The sequence below is a fragment of the Semicossyphus pulcher genome, unplaced genomic scaffold, assembly GCF_022749685.1.
Source record: "Semicossyphus pulcher isolate SPU_LCO1_2020_fin unplaced genomic scaffold, fSemPul1.0.p SCAF_7, whole genome shotgun sequence".
Taxonomy (NCBI): domain Eukaryota; kingdom Metazoa; phylum Chordata; class Actinopteri; order Labriformes; family Labridae; genus Semicossyphus; species Semicossyphus pulcher.
The window spans coordinates 28,509,764-28,532,708 of record NW_027211748.1 but is presented as its reverse complement, the minus strand read 5'-3'; the positions used below and the strand labels follow the sequence as shown (position 1 = coordinate 28,532,708).

At 42.8% G+C, this 22,945-nt stretch overlaps 1 protein-coding gene and 3 non-coding genes across 4 annotated transcripts in view; 3 read left to right on the top strand and 1 right to left on the bottom strand.

Annotated features, from left to right (window-relative positions):
- LOC138611332 (contactin-associated protein-like 4) overlaps positions 1-22,945 on the bottom strand; it is a 121,430-nt gene that overhangs the window by 57,647 nt on the left and 40,838 nt on the right. The window contains exons 3-5 of the mRNA XM_069684380.1: positions 15,346-15,539; positions 7,142-7,289; positions 5,797-6,000 (exon numbers count right to left, since the gene is read on the bottom strand). Of these exons, the coding sequence (XP_069540481.1) occupies positions 5,797-6,000; positions 7,142-7,289; positions 15,346-15,539 (546 nt within the window). The remainder of the gene's footprint in view (positions 1-5,796; positions 6,001-7,141; positions 7,290-15,345; positions 15,540-22,945) is intronic.
- Positions 2,261-2,343, top strand: trnal-uaa (transfer RNA leucine (anticodon UAA)). The gene has a single exon. It is a non-coding gene; the product is annotated as a tRNA-Leu (tRNA).
- trnal-uaa (transfer RNA leucine (anticodon UAA)) lies at positions 7,371-7,453 on the top strand. Its single transcript has one exon. It is a non-coding gene; the product is annotated as a tRNA-Leu (tRNA).
- Positions 7,691-7,773, top strand: trnal-uaa (transfer RNA leucine (anticodon UAA)). Its single transcript has one exon. It is a non-coding gene; the product is annotated as a tRNA-Leu (tRNA).

The window sequence follows — 22,945 nt, the reverse complement described above, 5'->3', positions numbered from 1 at the left end:
TATGTGATAATCTCTAAAACTAGAGAGGAAACATAGTGAGACATCATTAATGATAGATGAGCACCAGACGGTCCAAATTAGTCGATCCATTTCTGCATCCCCCAAAGTACTGAGAGAGAAACTTCTGCTGAGAAGGAGCAGAATACTGGCAGCCATTAAAAATGTATCAGATATTCTATTGGGAGAACTTCAAAGAGAGACGCAGACACAGTTTGGATGATGATTGACAAATGTATGTTTCTCAGCCAGTTTTGTCTGATGATATATTTTACAGCTGTTTGGAGGAGAAAAGCAACTTTTTCCAACGAGGGAAAGTTAGCACAAGGCCTTCATAAACAGTGGAAGCCCGTCCTGTCAACACATTTATTGCCATTATTTATTTGATTAAAGTCCGGCTGAGTGGAAAGAGACAGTAAAATCAATATGAGAAGAGCGATGGCAGGACTTAAAAACAAATACGATGTTGTTGGGGGTAGTGAAGAAGGCGACAAGATGATGTTTTCATTACTGGCAAAAAGACTGGAAAGAGAGAGAGCAGGAATCAATAAAGGCGGTCCAAGGGCGAACAAGTAGAAAATGAATTGATATTAACATACAGAGCCCTCCACTTCCTCTAAGGTTAAGGTTTTAGCTATATTGAAGATTTGGTATTGAAGGGGGAGAAAAATCATGTAGATATGTTTGCACAAGATTGTACATACTTTGAAAAAAATGTTGGTGTGGATAAATAAAAAACGAGCTGTCTTCTGTGTAAAGCTAACCGACCTGAGCAAGATTGTGATATGAATTGTGATTGGGGTGGGTCACCAAAAATCAATAGGTTACTTCCTGGTGGAGCCATGAACGCGCTCAGAAAATATTAACAAGCAGCAGGTCAACACATTTGAAAAATTTAAACATCTGGGTGATGGTGGTACAGAAGAAAGGTCGAGAGGTCTGAGGAATCGAAACATTTTTCATCTTTGGAGCATGAACGTCCATATTGAATGTTTCATGTGGTTTCTTATATATATATATATATATATTTGCTTCCTGCTGAATTATTTGGTGTTCTAGAAAACCCCCAAAATCTAACTGTGAATCAGGATGTGTGAGACTGTACGAGGAAGTCTGCTGAAGAAGACAAGTATGTTCAGCAAACTAAATAAATAACGAATGAAACTGCTAATGACAACAGAAAAATGTCAACGAAAGTGGGCCTGAAGGCATTTGCCTCATTCTTGCAGCCTCTGCTGAACACTTTTTGCTTTTCTCCTCCAAATAACACAGTATCATATCCTTTCTGCAATTTTATTACAGCTGTTCACTGTGACTCCAAATCTGATAACACAGGAAGTGAGCAAAAGCCCTGATCAAGAACCGCTCCCGCTGTAATCAGCTCCAAACAAAATTGCTTCAAACAGCAAATATTTATAGCACGCTGAAGATATGAAGATTTGCTGTGTCATCTCTCTAAGATCTGTATCTTAAGAAATTACTTGCTGTCAAAACAAGCTAAATAAATTGGGTCAGTTGTGGAAGGCACTTTGGAGGTTCTTCTGAATGTCTTTGACAATAACATCTTGGGTATCAAACTTCAGCTATCAAAAATTATTATTTTTGTACACTTCAGAACCTATTGAAAGTATGCTTATTTGGTGAAAACAATTTGTTGCTTTTATACTGTTGAAAATGGCTGAGGATGGCCGAGTGGTTAAGGCGTTAGCTCCACCACCTGATAAGCAGATAGCTCACAAACATTAACCTGGAATACCCAGAAGAGTTGCAGCTAAATTCTGCCATTCATTCTCTCATTGGTCTCAGTTTAAACTAAAGAAGAGATGAGTAATGTTAAGATGCAACCCTGCTAATAGCTTCCTCAATGTTTGACTAGGAGTCTTCAGATAATCAGCCTTGCAATGTGCGTCAAAGTCAAACCTCTATGATTTTTTGCAGCTGCACTGATCACGGAAACTGAATCCAAGTTGTGAAGAATATTACAGTAAAATTAGACGAAATAGCAGAGCAAACAAAAAAAGTGTAAGAGGACTGGGCTGAGTAATGTGCCAGAAAAGATGCAATAGATCAAACCGACACTTGAGTGGTTTTGGATGAAAAACATAAAACGTGGAATGTAAAAGTATCGGCCCAAACAATAAGCAGAGTGTCCTTGTGGTATTAGACCCTGAGTCCATCAAGCTAAGCTTACAATACATAAGAAATTATCCCTGTATGTCGACGACTATTGCTTCTTTATCTCCATTAGTCAAATGGTAAAACCACCAGGATGGCCGAGAGGTTAAGGCGTTGGACTTAAGATCCAATGGGCATGAGCCCTCGTGGGTTTGAACCCCACTCCTGGTAATCTGTTATTAATCCTAGCTGGGTCCCAGTTGGGACCCAGTTGGTGGTTAAACATCACAGGGCCTGTGATGATGAAAGAAATACAGCAAAAATCCCCCATGCACCCTTTCAGATATATGCACTTCGTGATGTTGATACTACTTCTTAGTTGATCCTCTGGCAAAGGGGAGTTCTGTTGAACTGGATGGTGTAACTTAGCAAATAGCTTTCTATGTATTGAAAATAATATGTTCAGTATATGTTCAATATAATGTTTCAAAGTAAGCTCAGTGATTTACTTCATTTCAACAAGCGAGAGCGCTGATCATGGGAACTGAATTCCCTGTTTGAATGCTTGGTGGACAAAGCACTATTGGTTGTGCAGAATACGATAATACTGTTAGATAGCAGAGCAACAAAAGCATTATTGTTGAATGTAAAAAACATATCCTTTCCTGGCACTATTTGACTATTTTTTCATTTTTACTTTCTTGAGTCTTGAAAACAAGGTAAACAGAAGTCACCAGGATGGCCGAGTGGTTAAGGCGTTGGACTTAAGATCCAATGGGTACATTATGATAAAGCTCTATAGGTGTTACGATACCATTTGATCAACAGTTTATGAATAAAGTAACAGGAGAGGCCTGAGTTAAGAACCAGCAACATGATGTATGCAAAGCAGGTTGGGTTGAGTTGGATACCTCACATAACTCTTATTAAACCACAGAGTGAATTTCTGCTGTTTGTAAAGCAACTACCAGACAGTGGAGATAAATGTAAACATGTTTATTTCAGAATCCTTTGTAAGTTAATGTGTTTTGGGGACGTAGCTCGAGGGGAAGGCTTGAAGGGAAGGGTCTGGATTTTTTGGTGGGTTGGAAACTTTCAAATCCAGGCGATTCTGGCTGTTTTTTCCAAAGCTGCTGACCCCAGCTTTAAACTCATCTTACAGTTTCGATTGCATATAAAGCTAGTTCACTTATCATAACGTTCATGTTTTCATCTAAAATATAGTAAAGAGTTGCTGTCTCTATGCATGGCTGTTACTTAGCGTTGCCTCATAAACAGAAATGCTTCCGCTCCGGGGGGTCAGACCTGGATGTGTGAGTGCAACAAAGAAAAGTGGATCATGCATGTGCTTAGGGTCAGTGCACACAGAAAATGACCTGAATTAGACAATCTGTAACCCAAAAAGACTATGTAGAGACACAGAGAAACAAAGAGTGGAAGAAAAATTAATTCAGGGGAAGAATAGACAGGAAGGAGGGCAGACTGAAATAATGGCCGACAGAACGATGAAGGCATTGAAGTGGAAAAAAAAGAGCTAAAAAAGGGCTGAGGTCTACCGCGGCATGACGAAATGTCAAGGAAAAACAAAAAACATGGTGAGATAGATGAAGAGAGGATAAAAAAAGCCTCTTCTGAAGTGGAAAAAAAGGAACAGGAGATCTGTGGAGGCAAACAACGGTAATTAGGACAGAAAAGGAGGGAACCAGAGGAAGAAGAGAAGCTGTTTGTTGTTTTCAGTGTTGGTCTGTCGCAGCAGAAGCAGAGCTCCTCTTGTGCTCTCTTCTAGCATTTTAATAAACAATTTTAATTTCCTTTCTCTGAGCTGCAGACACCAAGATTCTTTACATGACCCTCTGTGAGGTGGAAATATCTTCTTATAAGGTGGTACTTTTTCTTTCTTTAAAGTGCTAATCTCAAAAATTTCAGTCTGTTCTCTTTGGCGGCACCTGTGGCGATAAACGTAATTGCGGGAGCACACTTCCCAGATATCCAGACAGTGCTGCATGTGTGACGTCCACGGTTGGCTCCGGTTGTAACTCTTGATTTTCCTGGCTGACGGTCGCTTTCCTTTTCAGACTGTTTGCTTCATCTGAGCATCGAGTTTGTTTCTGTTTCTTTGGATTTTCACTTCTTGTTGAAGTTGTATCTGTAGTCATCCATCTTTTCTTTGTTTGTTCAGCCATAGTAGATTACTGTTTACTCGCAATACTTGCAGAGAGCAGAAAAGCAGCCGCTTAGCTCCACCTACCCTCTCTGGCAGACCAACCACTGCTGGCTGATGGAAAACGCGCCGCATGTGATTTTTTCCACGAAATAATTGATATTATTCTGGTAGTTACTAAGACTCACTATCTATAAGGCAAGTGTATTATGAGAGGTGTTATCTAGTCATCTCAAATCAAGGCCGATAAGCAGATACAAGATATAAGTCTCTGTGGGAATTTTCCAGGGATCATCAAGGGGGTAACTCTTCTAAATTTAAAATTATATGGGGGGGCAATTTATTTTATGACGTTGACTTGGTGAACCCCGGTTTCCCCTGGCTTCCCCTCTGGAGAGCAGAGAAGGATCATCTTATCTTGCTGATGAAGGCCATGTGGCTGAGTGAAGTACCATGTGGGGATGGGGTACGGGGGTTGTTGATGTTGTATATAAGCTTGAACACTGCAACAGCAAGGGAGAGAACTGCTGTACTTCTCTCCATGCTGCATGTAAAATGTAAGTAAAGAGACTTGATTCATAACATTGAGTTTGCTTGTTCTTCACAAATTATCTTCAGGAGGAGAATTGCCCTCACAGTCTCTCACAAGGATAAGAACTTGGAAAGAGATTTTCTTTCGATAGTGTCTACATTAAGAAAGTGTTTGTGAGACTGCCTTTCTTTGAGAAACATTCCCTTCCCTTAATGTGTCGCCCATCTGTCCTCATGGGAGAACGTGACAGACTGCGAAAAACATATGGATGAAAGAAAGATGGATAAAGGAAGACAAGGATGTAGTGATGATGAGAGTATTTGTGGAAAAAGAACATGACAGAGAGGTAGACAGAGGGGAAGATGAAAAAAGATGAGGAGCGAGGAGGAAGGAGTGTTCGGGGAGATATGAAATGAAGAAAGAGAGGATGTGAAGAAGGCAAGGATGGAGGGACTTAGAGGGAGATGAGGTGGGGGGTGGATGGATGAAGAAGGGAGTGCAGCAGCCAGATGGGGTTCCTGAGGAGAGGTGAGACATATGGTGATGATTCAGCATGGCAGCCTGACAACCTCTGCTTTAACCCTGTTTACACACACACACACTCACTCACACACACACACACACACGCCCCTCTGTATGGACTGTAAGCCATGCATCAAGTCGTGCAGAGTCCGGCCCTAACACATGCTACAGTGAGCGGGAATCATCCATCATGGCTGTAAGCAGACAACAGAGCGTGAGCCAAGATTTAAACCAATCAGGCGTCGGCGTGCGTGTCAACTGTCTCCACCCAACCACAACCAATCTAAAGTATTCACAGAGGGCTTTATACCGCCTCCACCTTTTTCACAAGTTCTGTTGGAGGTGTTTCTTTGTATCCAACCATCCCCATTGAGCACATTTATTTGTTCCACTCCTTGGTAGTAGGTGTCAGTATCTATGAACAGTCGCCAGTATCTGACAGGAGATGTCGGTAACTGTTGTTCTGTACCTGTTCTGAGCAGCAGCAGCAGCTTTCCTCTCTCTAACTCCAGACTGAGGCCGAGTCCTCCCTCTCCCTCCGCGTGCAGCAGCGTCCCGGAGTTCCTCAGGGTTTTAAACTTCAGGGAGATGGCGTCTCTGGACGTCTGCCTCGGCCCGGGACTCAGCCTGTACACCAGACTGCTGCTGCCGTCCAGACTCACAACATCAGAGGCTGGAAGACAAAACAGAGACAGAGCAGTCAGGACTTTGTTGTGAGCTGTGAAGCATTCAAATTTGTACCATCTGAAACTAAGCTAACACTGTGTTTGGCAGTAGATTATTTTTAGCATCAGCATTTGAACTGACAGCAGATACTTGTGTGTCTTGAGCTTTTAGAATATTTGTTCATTTTTCTTTACAAGAGGCTGGATTAAATAAAGAAATTGTTATTTTTCCAACCGCAGTAGCAGTAAGATAGAAAATATGTTGTCACAGATAAAAATAAAAGAATATATATATATTGGTTTTGTTTTTATTGTTGATGCCAGGAGTTATTAATGCAAATATACAAAATGAAGCTGGAGCCGGTTAACTGTGGACAGTCGCTAAGTGTGAAACGTCTTTATCACTGACAGGCGTGTAAATGAAACCAGGGGAGATAACAGATTGCAGTAATCCTTCGTGTTTCTTTGTCTATGAAAATGATAATAAACCATTAACACAACAGGTGTGCATACACAAAATAACAAAGGTGTGAAAATTGTGAAACAGGGAAACATACGGCTTTGTAAATAACCATTGGCATGCGGAGGAGTTGGAGTGAGAATAATCTGTAAACTAATTAAAAGTCCTCGGGATAGAGCAGAAAGAGTCTCAACACACGCACACATCCAGTTTCCTGAGGCACGTCTTAAAGCTTCGACATTATAAAACATTACAAGCTGCAATGAAAAAACAGTGTTATTGTTGAATTCTTGCAGCTGCCCAGAATTTAGAGAAAAAGCTTTACAAGCCTGAATACGCTGAGAGTAAAAAATACCTTCGACTGCTGTTGTGCTTTTGCTTTACTTCCTGAACTTTCCATAACAATTTATTTCATTAGCTACATTTTTGAGAGGAATAATGTACTCTACTGCACTCCATGCATCCCTTTAATGTTGCATGTTGAAAACCTTGCAAAGTAACTAAAACAAACTACTACACAGTATATTTGGATCTATTAACCATACTGTATTGTAAGGAGATCCAGAGCAGGTTAGGTGTACAGTCTGCGTTATCACTGTAATATGGATGTCCAAAAAAGGAGCCATCATCTGTCGACTCTTTTGTTAACCCTTTATTCAAGTCAGGTCGGTGAAAAAGGAAAGACTCACTGTAAGGACACCCGTAGGCCTCCAGCCGGAGCCCGATCCTCCCGCTGGGATTCCAGTCCAGAGGAGTGAGGCGGAGGAAGCGAGCGATCACCGGCTGCTGCAGTTTATACTGAACCACGCTGTCTGCATTACTGTTACCTGGAAAAGACTGAAAACACAAGACACCTCTTATTAAAACATCTTCAGTCAGATTGTTGTTTTTATATGCTACTCATAAAGTGAATATATCACCAGGATGGCTGAGTGGTTAAGGCGTTGGACTTAAGTTCCAATGGGCGTATGCTCTCGTGGGTTCGAACCCCACTCCTGGTAGATTAACAGCTCAAAATTAAACGAACAGGAAGCTTGTGGCAACTGGTGCTAAAATTCTGATGGCTGTGTTGGGGTGAAGAGGGGAAAATAAGGAGCACAAGTTCTATGTGAGCCTGAATGTTACCTATGCCAAATAATTAAAGCAAAGTTGGAGAGATTTTAGAGGCATGTTTTGGTGGAAATTCCAAATGGGCCATTTGGGAACATTTTAAACACCTTTTAGGTGCAGATAAAGCCACCAGGATGGCTGAGTGGTTAAGGCATTGGACTTAAGATCCAATGGGCAAAAGCCCTCGTGGGTTCAAACCCCACTCCTGGTAGATTGACAGATCAGAGAGGGTTGTGCTACCATGTGGCTTCTATCAAAGATATAACCCCTGCTTGAATATGATATGCCAGGATACTGAAGCATAGTATTTATACCTCAGCAACTATAAAATTTGGTAATTTAATTCAGGTGACTCTTGAGTCATTTCTGCAGATTTTATCTCTAAGGTCACCAGGATGGAAGTAGTTAAGGTGTTGGACTTAAGATTCAATGGGCAGAAGTGTGGGTTCCTGGTACACTGACAGCTTGGAAAATCTTAAATTGCTGCCATTATAACTGGATATATATATAAGACCTGAATGCCTAACCCCTACAGTAAGTTGATACGATGTTGGGTGGTTGGCTGACATTGTTCGTGTCTACTTGTCCCCTTAGAAGAACGGTTGAAAACACTCTCAAGCACCACCATCAAAATACCTTATGTGGGAGTATCTCTTGGAAGAAGGGTTTTCTATGCAGTTAATGGAGTTCAGAGACTTGTAGAATCACAGCTAAGGAACACGTTTGCCGTTTGCTGCTATTTTCATTTTTTAAATGAAAGTTTCAGTCACATGCGTTTCCTTTACACCTTTCAGATATTGTTTCTATCGAGACACCAACCTTTCTGCCTCAGCCAAGCATACAAACGGTTGCCATCTCTGTTTTCTGATGATGAGCTCACTGCCTCTGGTGTTTAAGCTGAACAATAATGAATAGAAACATTCACTTGATTAATCGGGATGATATCTTTTGTTCTCGGGGAACATTTTCTGAATATTTTGAAGAGCGAGCCGATCCGTCTGTCTCCCCTCTGACTCTGCTGACTGCTGAATGCCTGATGGATCGCTCGACTCATCTCTTTCCATCTCTGCCATCTGGCAATCTATCCTAATTACATCTCAGCCTTGAAGTTGACATGCAGGTTAACCGGCTCTCCCACTGCTGAATAAAAGCTTAGACACATAATTAACTTATTAATTCCTCTTTAATCATGAGAGAGCAGAGCTGGACTGCCTCATTTGACGTAGAGAGTTACATTTAAAAGTCTTATAAAAGTTATATGTGTGTGTGTGTGTGTGTGTGTGTGTGTGTGTGTGTGTGTGGATCCTGGATCTTTATTATGTTTGTATAAAAATGTTAAATTGACAGCAAGATCCATAAAAGCAGAATCTGATCTCAAAGCAAAAGTGAACACATGCCTACACGTTTCCAACAACACGAGTTTGTTACGTGACATTACCTAGGTCATGTTACGACTCGTCCACACTGATCACGGGACTGCTTAAGAGGAAGCAGCTTGGCAAACATTTTGCACTTGCCCTGATGAAGGCCTTAATGGCTGAAACGCGTAGAGGCATGGCTTTTACTATGAATCTGTAGCCCTGAAGAAATAAAGGCTTTTTATTAATGACCCCTCTGATGATCTCTTCAGTAACTTTTAACTCTGATCCCCGCACTGAAGAGCACCAGAGCGACACTTTTTTTCACACCCATGCAGCACTTCATCTGCCTTCTGATCTCAATGCAGTTTTTCGTGTACATTGACGAAAACGTCCCTATGTTATTGTGTCAGTATGTATGATTTATCCATTAAAATTGGAAATATATTTAATGCACCTTAACATGAAAGCTTGTAGGCTGTCAGGCGTCAGGGTAAATAGGCTCGGCTTACTAAGCTGCTGTTGGGGGGCCTGGAGGGGGTCAGACAAACACAGGACTTACGCCTAGTAACCCGTAGATTGAGTAGCGTACAAGAACAAACCGACTAAGTTACGGCACGTTTGCAACATGACTCAACGTCCTTCTTCTGTACTTGAAGTACAATATTTCAACCAAAACCAAGCCGAGTAGCTTTGGAGCTGACACCAAAATGACTTTCTCGGTTTTGATTTGAGCTACAATAAAACGTCAGCGTCGACCTCTGGTTCCCCATGGGACACGAACAGCGGTCAGCTGGCTGAAAGAGAAGAGAAATCTTTCTGACAAAAACATCTGGGGGCTGCCGGGCACGTTATGTGTTCCTCCACCAACTACTGTGGTTGTGCTGACTGACAGGAAAAAGGTTTGTGTTGCAAGTATGTTGTGCTGCCACAAAAAAGGGAAGTACGTGTCCATTTAAAAAAAGAGACACACACCAACATGAAAAAACAATAAGTATGTGTCTGGTGTGTGTGACTGTGCTGTACAGTATGTGAATATAATGCACAGCTGGGAGGCATCAATGAGATTCATGGGTCATGAGCCGGCTTTTTATAGACCGAGCAGCTGAACAGTTTTTTTTCCACAAGGCTGGTGAACCAGAAGACTTTGAGGAGAGGAAAACATCCACTTTTACAAACACAACCTGAGTCTCCCAAAGTGTTTAAAGACCGAGGAAGGAGGTGAAACAGGAAGTACTCACACACAGAGAAAGATGAAGATAGATTGCATATGCATACGTGAACAACAGCAGGTGAGATGCACTTGTTTTTCTCCTGCTGTAATTAACTCAAAGTAGCTCAAAGTTTGTTCAATTTACAAGTATCTTAACTCCCTCAGTCCTCCCTCCTCTAGTTACAAAGAGATAAATGTGAACAAAAATAGAAAGAGAGAAAACATCCCCTCGACGGGATTTCAGCCCTGAAAGCTGAAACCCAGCCAGGAACTGTGTTGTGGTTGATCCAACAGCTCTACCATTAACTCTCTCCCCTGACGGGCTCTCTAAGCTCGGCTGACTAACACAGGGAGGTTCAGAAGCACTTTAATATGAGACTGGGATTGTGCTCAGTTTATGTAGAGTGTCAGATCAACATGTTTTTAAGCTGTGAGAAGCCGTTCTCTGCTCTCTCAGAGAAGATCCTCAGCGCTCAGATTAGCTGGATTCCCTCCACACGAGGAAATTGCCTCAGCTCGACTTCTAATCAAAAAGCTCCTCTCTGCACCGCTGTGACAAATGTGCTCTTACACTGGAAAAATGTCCAAGCAAATAGGAGAGAAGAATTACACTTTTACCATGTTCGTTGCACGATTTAGCTCACGGGAAGCATGCAGGAGAGAAACTCGGACAGAGTTTGTGACTGGCTCTCTGAGCTGACAGGATTCGTCACTGTGTTTGCTCTCTACACCAACAAACTGCTTAGTATTCCTGTGGCTGTAAACAGAAGCATGTACCATCACGACTGTGGGACAAACACAAACCCAACACGACACTTAGGCGAGGAGGAAATGTGTCTTCCAGGAGGAGACGTCTCACTACCTCTGCTGTCCGTCTGACTCAGTTCTACTTTCATCAGTTGTACAGAGACCGGCTGAATTTTGCACTTGGGGATATTCTTTGAAAGCATATACTGTGCTTCTTACACGATGTGGGCCTGCGACTCTGGACAATATTTCATGTAGTTTTCACGTTTTTATTTAAATTAGCAACCTCAATGTGAGATATTCCGTTTAGCCTGTCACTATGTTTTCATTTGTTTTGTGTTCACTTCCTGTTTTATTTTGTAATCCTGGTGCTTTAATGTCCCGAGTTACTTCCTGTCTGTTTTCAGTTTCCCGCCTGTTTTCCCCGACACACCTGTGTCTCATTAGTAATTAGTCTGACCTGTATATCAGTCTTGGATCCCATCAGCTGTAGTCTGACGACGATATAGGCCTTTTTCACAGCGGACATTTTTACACCCAACAGGAGGAAAAGCGCAGGTGTTTATAGAAGCATTAAAGATGGCTGTATTCCATTTAGCTGCTTCAATTTCATGGTCCTGGTTGTGTGCATGCTGACTGCCTGTAATGGCTTTCTCAGACACCTGAATAGAACAGAACCATTGTTAAAGTTATTATTAACACCTGTGCTTTTCCTCCTGTTGGATGTAAAAATGTCCGCTGTGAAAAAAGCCCATGGCCTCTGGGGACAACGTTGAACATCCAGTCAAACTTTTCCTTGAGCTGCAATTATGTTGCGCCTGCTTTTGCTCTCACACGGGTTTTCCTGCATATGCAGCAGCCTGCTGATACGTGATTGGTCAATAGTACTCGGACTACAAGCGTAGTTCAAACGGAAATCAGAACACTTGCCATCCCTAAAATCATAAACGTTTCTATGTAGAATCTGTAAATAGAGATTACCTGTATATACCCCTGTGTTTCCAACTACCATCTGCTAGATTGTCATTGTTGCCTTAGTGCAGTGACTCTCAAACTGTGGGGCGCGCCCACCCGGCATGACAGGGGTTTTTTTTTCATTTGGAAAATGTTGCAGGCGGAACTATCTTTTGACGTCGGACAACCCGGACTCATTTTCGGGTGGCACAGTAAACGCGTTGCCCTGGTGTTTTCCATGACAGATTTCACATTCAGACACACACACAAAAAAAGTCTAGCATTGCCAATGGACAAATATATTACAGGGGCGAAAACAAAAACAGCTGACGCGTCAAACACCAACAAGACGACGTCGGCCAACACTAATGCTGACCAACCGCCAAAATCCAAGAAGTCAATATGAGGACGCTTATCTTGCTCTTGGATTTACAGCGAATATGGTCGGAGATGACGAGAGACCTGTCTGTGTTATACGTCTGAAAAGTCAAAAATCTGTTTGTTGTTGTTCTTAGCAAAGATTGAACTTTATTGTTAGTTATTGCACATTTTATTATATTTCTATTTGAAAAAGTCTGATGGAGCAATTGAAATAGTTTTTTGTTTTTTTTGCACAGCAAATTACTCAGAGAAAAGTGAAAAGAACTTTCTTTCAATAAAAGTTAAACTTGACCCATTTGTGACTATTTTGTTGGGGCGGGGGGGCCTGGAAATCTTTCTTTCTCCAAAGGGGGGCCTGACAGAAAAAGTTTGAGAACCACTGCCTTCGTGTGTTCATGCTCTCCAGCCTTGTTGTCCTCGTGTTTGCTTGCCCGGTTTTTAACTCTGCTTGGGTTTTTGGTTTATTCTGCCCTCGTTCTGCCTGCCGTATGTGTATGATCTGCGAACTTTTAAGTTAAGAACTTTTTCTTACTGACTGGTTTTTGTGTCCTGGACTTTCCTCTGTGTTTGAGTGCCAGTTTTCTGAATTGTTACACAATTTCAGTTTTGTTGTCTTTGGCGGCAGATTTGGGGATAAGAGGTATTTGCAGGGGTGTTTTTGGACATTACTCTCAAAAGATCCAAAAAGGCTCCAGTTTTAGGCAAAAAAAAACAGTACACAGTCAGCTCCTGTCTACACTCTCTGGCCAACCAACCATGGCCTGATGACGGATGCCACTTGCCATTCTTTCCCCAGATTAACACCCAATAATATGCATGAATACAGTGACTGTAAGGGCTTTTATAAGCGGGCGGTGGCTACTTGACAATTGTGTTAATCCACTCATGTAAAGGATAGTGACGTAACTAAAAATCTGAACATTGAAAGCACCATCGAAACTTCGGTTCAGCACACACACAAAACGTTTCCTTGTTAATTTTAGTATCCAGCTGTGCTCCGGCTCCGGCCTGAACCACACGGAGAGGGGAGCGACACCAGGCTGCATCACACTCCCGCTCTGTGTCCATCAACAGCAGCTTAAGTGTTTTGGCAACAAGTCTGCTCAGTCAGCAGAGCTCTTTTTATCAGTTCATCCATTATTAATGAAGAGTCAAAGGCTCCTGATGACTGTGATTATCTCCTCAGGATGGACTGGTCCCTGCAGACCTGCGCTGCTGAACACCACATCCACTGTACATATGACTGTGGTCGTCCAGGACAATGAGCTGGACTAAATCTAACGTTCACTTTTACAACTATTACCTGATACTGCACGGCTGTTTGTGCACGTGTAACAGTTATGACCACTGGAACTTCTTCTCCTCTTGTTTTCAATGGATTGATGATCTGCTACTAAGCCCTATCTTTATGGTCCTGTTAAACTTTAGTGTTCAAACAAATCGTTATCAATGATTAGTCATACCGAAATCTATTCAATACATTAAAGATAGACAGTAGTAATAGCGCTGAAATACAGTGATAATTAATTATCTTTATACGCGATGTTTTAAATGTTGAATTGTTTTGTATAACTTTACTCAACCTGTGATCAGTGATCTGTGTTTCTCTGTAAGTCTGGAACTGACTGCTCAGTTTGAGGTCATGTCCACACGGGTATTTTTCACAACGTAGCTTTTTCTCTGCGTTTCGTCCTGTTGTCCAGACAAACACCGTTTCACTGAAAACGGATCTTTTGTAAAACTCCGGCCAGGGTGAAGACTTTTAGAAAGACGGGGTCAACGGCGTTTTTGGCTCGTGACAACAGGCTGTGCAAAACGTGATAAAAACAGTGACTTTTTACACGTTTGCACACACATGTACAGTTACTCGTCCACTATATTGAGGAACAGATGCATCGGAATGCACTATGGAGGTCTTTTTCTTCGTTGCATGACCGGGTTACATCGCCGCCTGTTGGTGTGGCATGACAGCGTTTCTGTTGAGTTTTTGCGTTTTCGTTTGGACGAGGATTTTTTGGGGGAAACGAAGGAGGGAAAAACTCCATTTTGAAAAATACCCGTGTGCGTGTAGACATGGCCGGAGATTGCCATAATTTGCTAACATTTAGCAAATCAAGACAACCAATAAAAGTGAATTTACCAAGACAGTTAAGAGCTGAGTGTGCTAAACATTTGATGATTCAATATTTTGCACATTTCTGATATGATTTCAGGATATACTGTAAGTCTGAGGAAGAGCATGTTGGCTCGAAACGTCACTTTGTGCTGAATAAAACCCTCTACGGGAGCTTCCTGGTGTGCAGATCTTTATATATTTTTTTAATATACTCGATTGTTTGGGTCCAGCACCCACTGGGGGATGTGCATGTCTGTATTAGATTTTTTGTTTTGCACATTTCTGCGCATCTTTTTTTCTTTTAACCAGCTTTCTTTTAGTGCTATTGCCTCACAGGTAGAAGGTTCCTGGTTTGAATCCTGGTACGCACGTAGAGGGCCTTTGTGTGTGCATGTCCCCCCGTGCATGCATCGGCTCCCTCCGGGTCTGGCTTCCTCCCACAGTCGAAACACACGCCCGTTAGGTTCATTGGTGAAATTGCCCGTAGGTGTGAATGTGAGTGTGACTGATTGTTGTTGTGTGCCAGTGCACGGTGCACCCCGCCTTTCGCCCAATGACAGCTGGGATAAGCATGTTTATTGTTAACGCCATCAGACCCGTGCAAATTCCTTCCTACAATTTTGAATGCCAATGATAATTTGACAGCCCTCTGGAAAAGTATGTGCCAAAACAAAACTATTTTAGTGTATTTGACATGATTGTATTGTTTGGTGCTATTTATTGCAGCTGAACAACCCTTACACTGGCCCTTTTTCAGGCAGACAACAGTACAAAGTGGAAAATGCACCCTATTCATCAGTTTCCAGGAAACAATGGATTTAGCACATCAGAGCTCAAACAGACGCTTCAAACACAGACAAGGCTTGCTTGCCAAAGAGCTGAACTTTTTCAGTGTTTGCCATTGTGCTGTGCTGCTGTCAGTCTGAGCAACCACTCCACGTCCTGCTGCAGTTATTGTTCTAATGTCTCCCACAGTAAACTATTTTGCTCATGCTACGTTCTGTATGGACTCACCCCAATACTGTCCTCCTGTCTGTACTGTTTCCAGTTGTGTCCCGTGTCGCTGAACATCAGGAGGTACGACATCAGCCAATCAGAGCTGCCGTAGCGGCCCTGAGTAGCGACAGCGGTGATCTTGGTCCGCTCACCCAGGTCGACCTCCAACCACTGGTACCTGTCTGAGGTGAGGGGAGACCAGCCTCCAGCTCCTGCAGGGCGAGAGACAAACACAGGACCAGTTGATTTATTTTAACTGAAAAGGTATGCAATAAGCTTTTTGAGTGACCCGTGAATGTATGTGTCTGACGACTTAATAGCTTGACCTTTAAGTATAAGCTTGCATCACATTTTACTGCTGCAGCCAAAATAAAGCGCACTTTTGTGAAACACACATTTAAATCTATTTCAATGCAATTATCGAGCACAGTGTCGAGCCTTTTGCTCGTGCTGAAACAAATGATTGCTTTCATTCCAGAACACTGCAGGCTTTTTTAATGCCGGAAACTGAATCTGAAAAAAATGATTAGGTTAGATTGCCGCTGTGTATTTTAAGAATGTTTCCAAATAGCCATTTTAGAAACAGAACATGTTTTAGTCTGTATGAATGAAAGCTCTGCCGGTGTTGAATCGTTCCCACTTTGTGAACCTGCAGCCTCGTTACTTTCATCCGGGTTTCAAGTTTGTCTTTGGACTGACATTTGGATTAACTGGGACAATGCAATGATGTTCAGTGGGCGCTCTGTTTGACAGACTTTTTCTACATGGCTGTTAATTTTCTCAGCACTTCCAACCTGTGATTTTAGCAATTGTTAAATAATAAAGGATTGAGAGAGTCCAGTGCGTAACAAAAGGTAGTCCCCTCCTTCCTACACAGAAAATGTAATTATAAGACAAAGATAATTTTTTATTCTAATGGGTTAAAAACATAAAATTACTGTAAATAGAACAATTACTTGGGTTGCTATTTTTTTTTTTAAAGATTGCAGAAACCTCATATCTCCAAAACCACGTTTCAGGAAATGGAAAAAACCCTGTGTTTGTAAATACTTCAACACTGCATTGTCCCAGTTGGTATGTGCCCGTCTATAAAGTCAGTTACCTGTATGTTTCATTATATCTACACATGTAAAGGGTGACTAATAGCATCGATATGCTAACACGCTCACAAATGTTTTATTGTCATAAATGCTACCTTCTTCACCAGATTATTTACAATGTTACAATTTCATTTAGCAGACACTTTTGTCCAAAGCGACGTACATCTGAGAGTTAAAACAACACAAGCAACGATCGAGACAGGAGGGGGCGGAGTCAGTAAGAGCCAACAAACAGCTTCAGGTGCGATCGGACACTGGTGCTGACAGGAAGTGTAACAATCATCATCAGCAACATCAACAAGATCAGTATAGCCATCATCATGAAAATCCTAGTCAGCATAATCAATATCATTAAGGTCAGAGGTCATAAAGAGCTAGGTCTTTAGCTTCTTCGTAAAGGTGAAAGGGACTCTGCGGACCGAATGGAGTTTGGTAGTTCGTTCCACCACCGGGGGGCGACAGAGGAGAAGAGTCTAGTAAGAGACTTAGAGCCCTGTTGTGATGGGAGTACCAGGCGCCTTTCATTGGCAGAGCGTAGTGGGCGGGACGGAGTGTACACCTGGATGAGGGCATTCAGGTAGGCAGGAGCCGTTTTTTTTGCTGTTCTGTAAGCGACCAACAGGGTTTGAATTTGATGCGAGCAGCGACTGGGAACCAGCGGAGGGATATGAACAGTGGAGTGACATGTGCCGTTTAAGGTTGGTTGAAGGCCAGTCGCGCGTACCCTCACACTGGGGCTGATGGGGATCCAGTGGATCTGATTTTGCTTTTTTTATTTGTAGTGACTAATGTACAGTATGTTAACCTGCTGCCTTTATCCTGTAACGATATTGCCCATGACTTTTGTATGGACTGGCTAAGCTGCAAATGATGTTGTACAAATAAAAAATTGACCCGATGCTGGGGCTTAAGGAAAAGTCAAAGACTCACCAACGCTACTGTCATTTATCCAGAGTGGAAGCATGAATATCCAGGCAACAGTTAATGAAAATCCATCCAGGAGTTGAGGAGATATTCCACTCTGAATCAAGGCATTGCACCAACTGACCAAATTGTCGTCAATAGAGCCAGTTTTGGATACGACGTTAGTACTTGGTTTTCATCTGTCCTTTAATCAGTTCTTTTATGTTTTTCTCCTCAGAATGCCCTTTGACCTCCAAAAGGAAAATAATGGAGCGTTTTTCTATCCTGAAACATGAGGTAACTTTCTGTCAAATGCCGTGACATCATCATGGCGGGACCTCTCACCTGTATCTCCTTTGACCCCTTCACTGAGATGTTTTTCTGGATTAAGTTCATGACAAACAATTTTCCACACATTACTGTGTAGTTATTACATTTCCAAACCAGCACATCATCAATAAGAGGCGGAGGGGCCATGCATTGATTGGGTGGCACAGAACCATTTGCATCCTTTCCCCAAATATAGCATTGCTAAGAGGCTGAGGCTTGATCTATCGATTAGTTGTACACTTTGTTTACAAGATCTGGGTCCTTTGCTATATAAAATACCATCAATAGGAGGTTGTGGTGCCAAGCATTGATTAGCTTTAAAGTAGCACTGCAGGTTTGTATTATTTCCTGTAATATATATCAACAATAAAGAGCATCGTTGGTACATATTGATCGGCTGCATTCCAGGTCAATAGATTGAAAGAAATAAAAAGAGTTTGGAGAAACACGCGGCTCAGTCTGAGAGTGCAGTTTTTCAATAACGCCGTGAAGCAGTTTCTACTTATTGCACATAATGCTTGTAACAATGTGTCGTATCCCAAAGCACTTTCAATAAAGGCTGGGCTGCTATTGATCAGCCGGATACAAGCTCATGTCATTAAATTTGTCTGTGTTTTCAGATACAGAGAAACTGCTACAAGAGAAAGAAGGAGCCAGAATGTGTGTGCGTGTGTGTGTGTGTGTGTGTGTGTGTGTTGGAAAGTGCTTTGTCAGGCCAATAGATGCCTCAAAGCTCAAACACCAGATGGACGATTCTGAAGGAGCAGGCTGCTGACCAGTGTCCCACTGAGCTCTGGCAAACAGAGACAATAAAGAGAGCAAAGCACAACATACACAACCACTAATACCAAGGACAGAGGACAGACAGCACACACACAAACACTTTGAGCCGAAGAGAAAATCATTAAAAGAACCAACAGTATAAATGTCACTTGTTCTCGTGTAACCATGCTGTTGTTGGCTTTTTGCTGCACCAGCAGGAAGCACTTTGAAACAAAGCTACAAACTCAAAGTATTCGAAGCCTCCAGAAGACAGCACTGAGCTGTTCGGTCACAACTGAAGGCCATGCGATGCCCATGGGCCTTTAAAGCTCTTTTTTTCCCACACGAATCCATCACAAAAAGAAATACTTGTAAGACAAATTCTGCTTTTCAGTGTGGTCCAGCGGCCACCCGAGGGCCTAATCTTAATGGCCCAAGAAGAGGGAACCACCAGGAAGTGTTGAAACTTTTCCACAGTATGCAATAAACATGCATCAGCTGACGCTTTCAAGGTCAAGATAATGCTGAGTTCTGATCCCGATCCAACCTGGTTGTTAATCTCACGCTCAATTTTACTCGATTTGGAGCCCAGAGCGTTGGATCTATGTCGGGATACCAAACACTCCCGACCTGAAGGAGGAAATCCTCGCCTGGGAACCAAACAAGCTACAAGCATGTTTCATTTGCTTTGGCAGATATGGCTTACTGCTCCCCAGTTCAGACAGATTTCCATCAGTCCTGATTCAGGTCGGGCCAATCACCTCTGTTTATCAGCCAGCTTGATACAATTACATTGTTTCTAGAAACAACCGAGATGGCCGTTTACATGTATGATGTGTTCATGATGATCAGTTTGTTCATGATATTTGGCAAAAGGGTCAGCACAGACCTTCGCAGACTTAAGGTCCGTGCTGACGAGGGGCGATTGACGTGCCAAGTCATTCATTTTCAAGGCGAGCGGGCAGGTAGGGAGGCGCAGGCAGTCAGACAGGCAGAGCAACAAGCGGGCGCAATCCCGTGAAAATGTTGCGCTCGCGCTCGTCTCATGCAGTTCTTGAACTTTTTTCTACGCGACACGCAGTAGCAACCACAAAAATCACAATGAATGCGAGACTGATTCTTGCTGTATGTGAGTTCCCGGAGATATATAACCACCGAGACAAAAACCTTTGCATTGCAGAGCAGCGGCGCAAGACTGAATGCATCATTAACGTTAATTTTAACTTGAAGTAACAACTTTAAACTTTTTCATATTAATAAATGTCTTTTAAGTCTCTATCTGTCACTGAATGAGTTAACACAATGGTGACTGAGCCTATGGCCAGCTGATGAAAGCCTTTGCATTTGCAGGATATTGTATTTTTATGGACTGGGTGTCTGTGGCAACATTCGTGGAAAAAAATTACAAGCGGCGCCCAGTTAGTGACGCGTTTTCCATCAGGCAGCAGTGGTTGGTCTGCCAGAGAGGGTAGGCGGAGCTAAGCGGCTGCACCAACTTCCGGTTTCTGTAAGCATTTCGAGTAAACAGTAATCTACTATGGCTGAACAAAAAAAATAATAATAATGTGTGTTAGTGTCGCCCCCCGTCTGAGAAGACTACAATTCCGAGTATTCAAGTCCATGACATTTGCTTTGCTTGTTTTTTTTCCTGAGGCTGTCTTGTCTGAAACGTCCAAAAAACAAAATGCCACAAAAGCAAATAAATTAAACATGTTAAAAAAAAATAAGAAGTTAAAATTTTAGGTCCATAACATCTTTGGGATCCAAAGGTCAGCCTTGTTGCAGAGGCATCTCTGGTAAGTGTTCTTGAGAGAGATACGTTTTGCATTAACTTATAGTTAAATCTATCTTCGTTTTCTATGTGTTAAAGCAATTCTATACTTTCTCGTTTCTGGGCAGTGCAGTTGGAAAAAGGAAAAGTTCTCATATACCCTTACGTTTGTGCAAAAACGTCTGTGAACAATGTGTGCTGGCAGGTCGAGGAGAAAAGCTCAGCAGTGAAAATGAATCAGTGCCGGCCTGGTGGCTGCTGGAGCCGGATCTGTAAAGAGCTAAAGGCCAGAGCTAATAAGCACTTGACTAACAGACGTGTCCAGTGACAGAAGAACAGAGAAGAGCAGACACTCTGACCTTTACTCATGAGCATCACACTGCAGAGGGAAAGAGGAAGAGATCAGACGGACTCAGAGGCCGAGCGGAGTCAGAAAGACCGACTGTGTCCACCCTGTCAGATATAATTGAAACAGAAGTGAGCTGATGGCTGATGGTCTGAACGCTTTCTGTTCCGGCTGTCACCTTAAATCAAACAGATCTCCCTGGTGCTTTCTCCCCCCCAGTGTCTGTCAAGGTACCAAGTCTAACCATCCACGGAGCAATGAAGCTAGATCTAATGAGGGTCAGAAGTGTGACATCACTGCTCTGCCAGCCAATTACAACACCAATCTCTCCTATGCTACGGCTTTACAATGAAGGAACAGGGAAAGGCTCATTATCTAGCGTTTCTGTCAGATACATAAACATCATTTTAGTTTAAGTCCGACCGGCTAATGCTGCGTGAAGGCTCAGTCACATCTGGTCTTCCTGCAGCAATTAAAACAATAATGTCTCAGGGTGCATTCACACCTAAAGTCTGTTTGTGTGGTCCGAATCAAACACCAAACTGTTACAAAGTTGTATTCTGCCTCGAGTTTGGTTTGTGTTCACACGGCAGCTTTTAGCAGCGGACCAAAAGTTTTGATGCACGGGGAAACTGCTCTCTGATTGGTCCGCATTTCCACGTGGGAAACTCCCTGAAGTAAACAAAGCGAGAGAGCACACTGATCAATCACACTCAACATGATCGTTTTCAATGTTTTGCTGTCTGAGTTTTTTACTTTTAACCCACACCGTCCCACAGATCGATCAGCTCCATTCTCCTTTAGTTTCTCACTGAACACTTTGAACACCTCCGTGCTCTTGCGTGTTGCCACAAGTGTTTGTGAAATTGTTTGGTCAGCCCATATTTCTATTTCCTCATTGCTCCCCGTCGTCTGTCCTCTACTCATCTCGCTGTGTGTCTCTGCAAATGTCAGCACCCCTAAACATACTACAATGCACAGTTTAATGTTTGTTTCCTGTATTTGGTCCTACTTTAAGTCTGTTTACTTTCTCACCAGAATCAAACCGGACCGTGGTTTGTTTGTAAACGGACCGAGACCCATCTTTTCTAGCGGACCACGGTGCGGTTGTTTGGTCCGCGTTCACACCACCTAAACGAACCGCACCGAGGTGACAGTAACAGAAACGTCCAAACAACTGGCAATTCATTTTGAGGCACCTGAGCAACATGTGCTGTCGTCATGGTCTTCCTTTCTTTCTCCCCATTCTCTTGTCGTTCCAAACCTGTCCACCAGATGCCCTCAAAGTTTCCAACCTCTTGCCAGCCGCTTCCTCACCTGCACACCTGTCCATGATTTCCTCACTGAACCTCACCTGTGCCTTGTTCCTTCATTAAGTCTCTGTATACCAGGGTGTTCCCTGTCCTCTGCTTCCCCTCTTGCCTGTCCACCACCTTTCTTGTTCTGCAAAAACCTGCTTCCTGTTTCCTTCACCGACTGTTTTCAACAATCTTCAGGCTGTCTGTGACCAGCCTTCCTGCTTCTCTCTCCTGTCAGACCTTGTTTACCTTTTCACAAGTCTTCAAGTTGCCAACCATAAATCGCTGACCTTTTATTCAACCCGCTCTGCCAGTGCGTCTGCATTTCTTACATGATGCCTATAGCTTGAAATGTGACAGCTGAAGGCTGCGCAGAGACTAGCATGCACTGTCTCAAAAATAAAAATATAGATCTCGCCCACAAAGCTACAGAAATACCAGATGGAGAAAACAAAAGCTGTGATTGGTTGGATTGGACTCAATTATAAGCTATGCTTAATTTTTGTCTTGGAAGACAAACATATAACTGAATCTGAGGTGGGCTTACCACTCTCTTCATCCCCCATACCTCAGAGATCCACTTCACCTGTAAGGACTCTGACACCTGACACCAACTCAATTTGTCTCCGTCTTGTTATTAGAGCAGTACAGGTAGTGTAACAGGTAAGGACGAGAGCCAGTCAGGCTGCACAGATCTCCTTCTGCGTTACCGTTGAAGGCAAACCAAGCTTGACGAGAGTCCTCTCTGGACAGCAGCTTCACTATAAGGAACAGATGGATGGATAAGTAAAGAAAGGACTGCTGAATCATTAATAATGCACCGATATTCCACCTGACAGGTCCAGAGGAAAGACGGGAGCACACACAGAGAGAGTCATGCGGAACGGAAAAGGCTGGACAGGCAGGGGAGAGAGCCAGCGGGATGGATAGAGAACAAGCAGAGCTATGGATGGACAGGTAGCTGAAAGGAAGAAGATAGAGGTAACAGGCACACTGTTCCATTTAGGCCTGGGGTGAGAGCTAATAATTTGCATGAGAATAACAAGTCTGGATGGTAATTTCAGCGGCCTGATAACATGTCAGCCAGACAGAGTCCTAATGGGCCCGA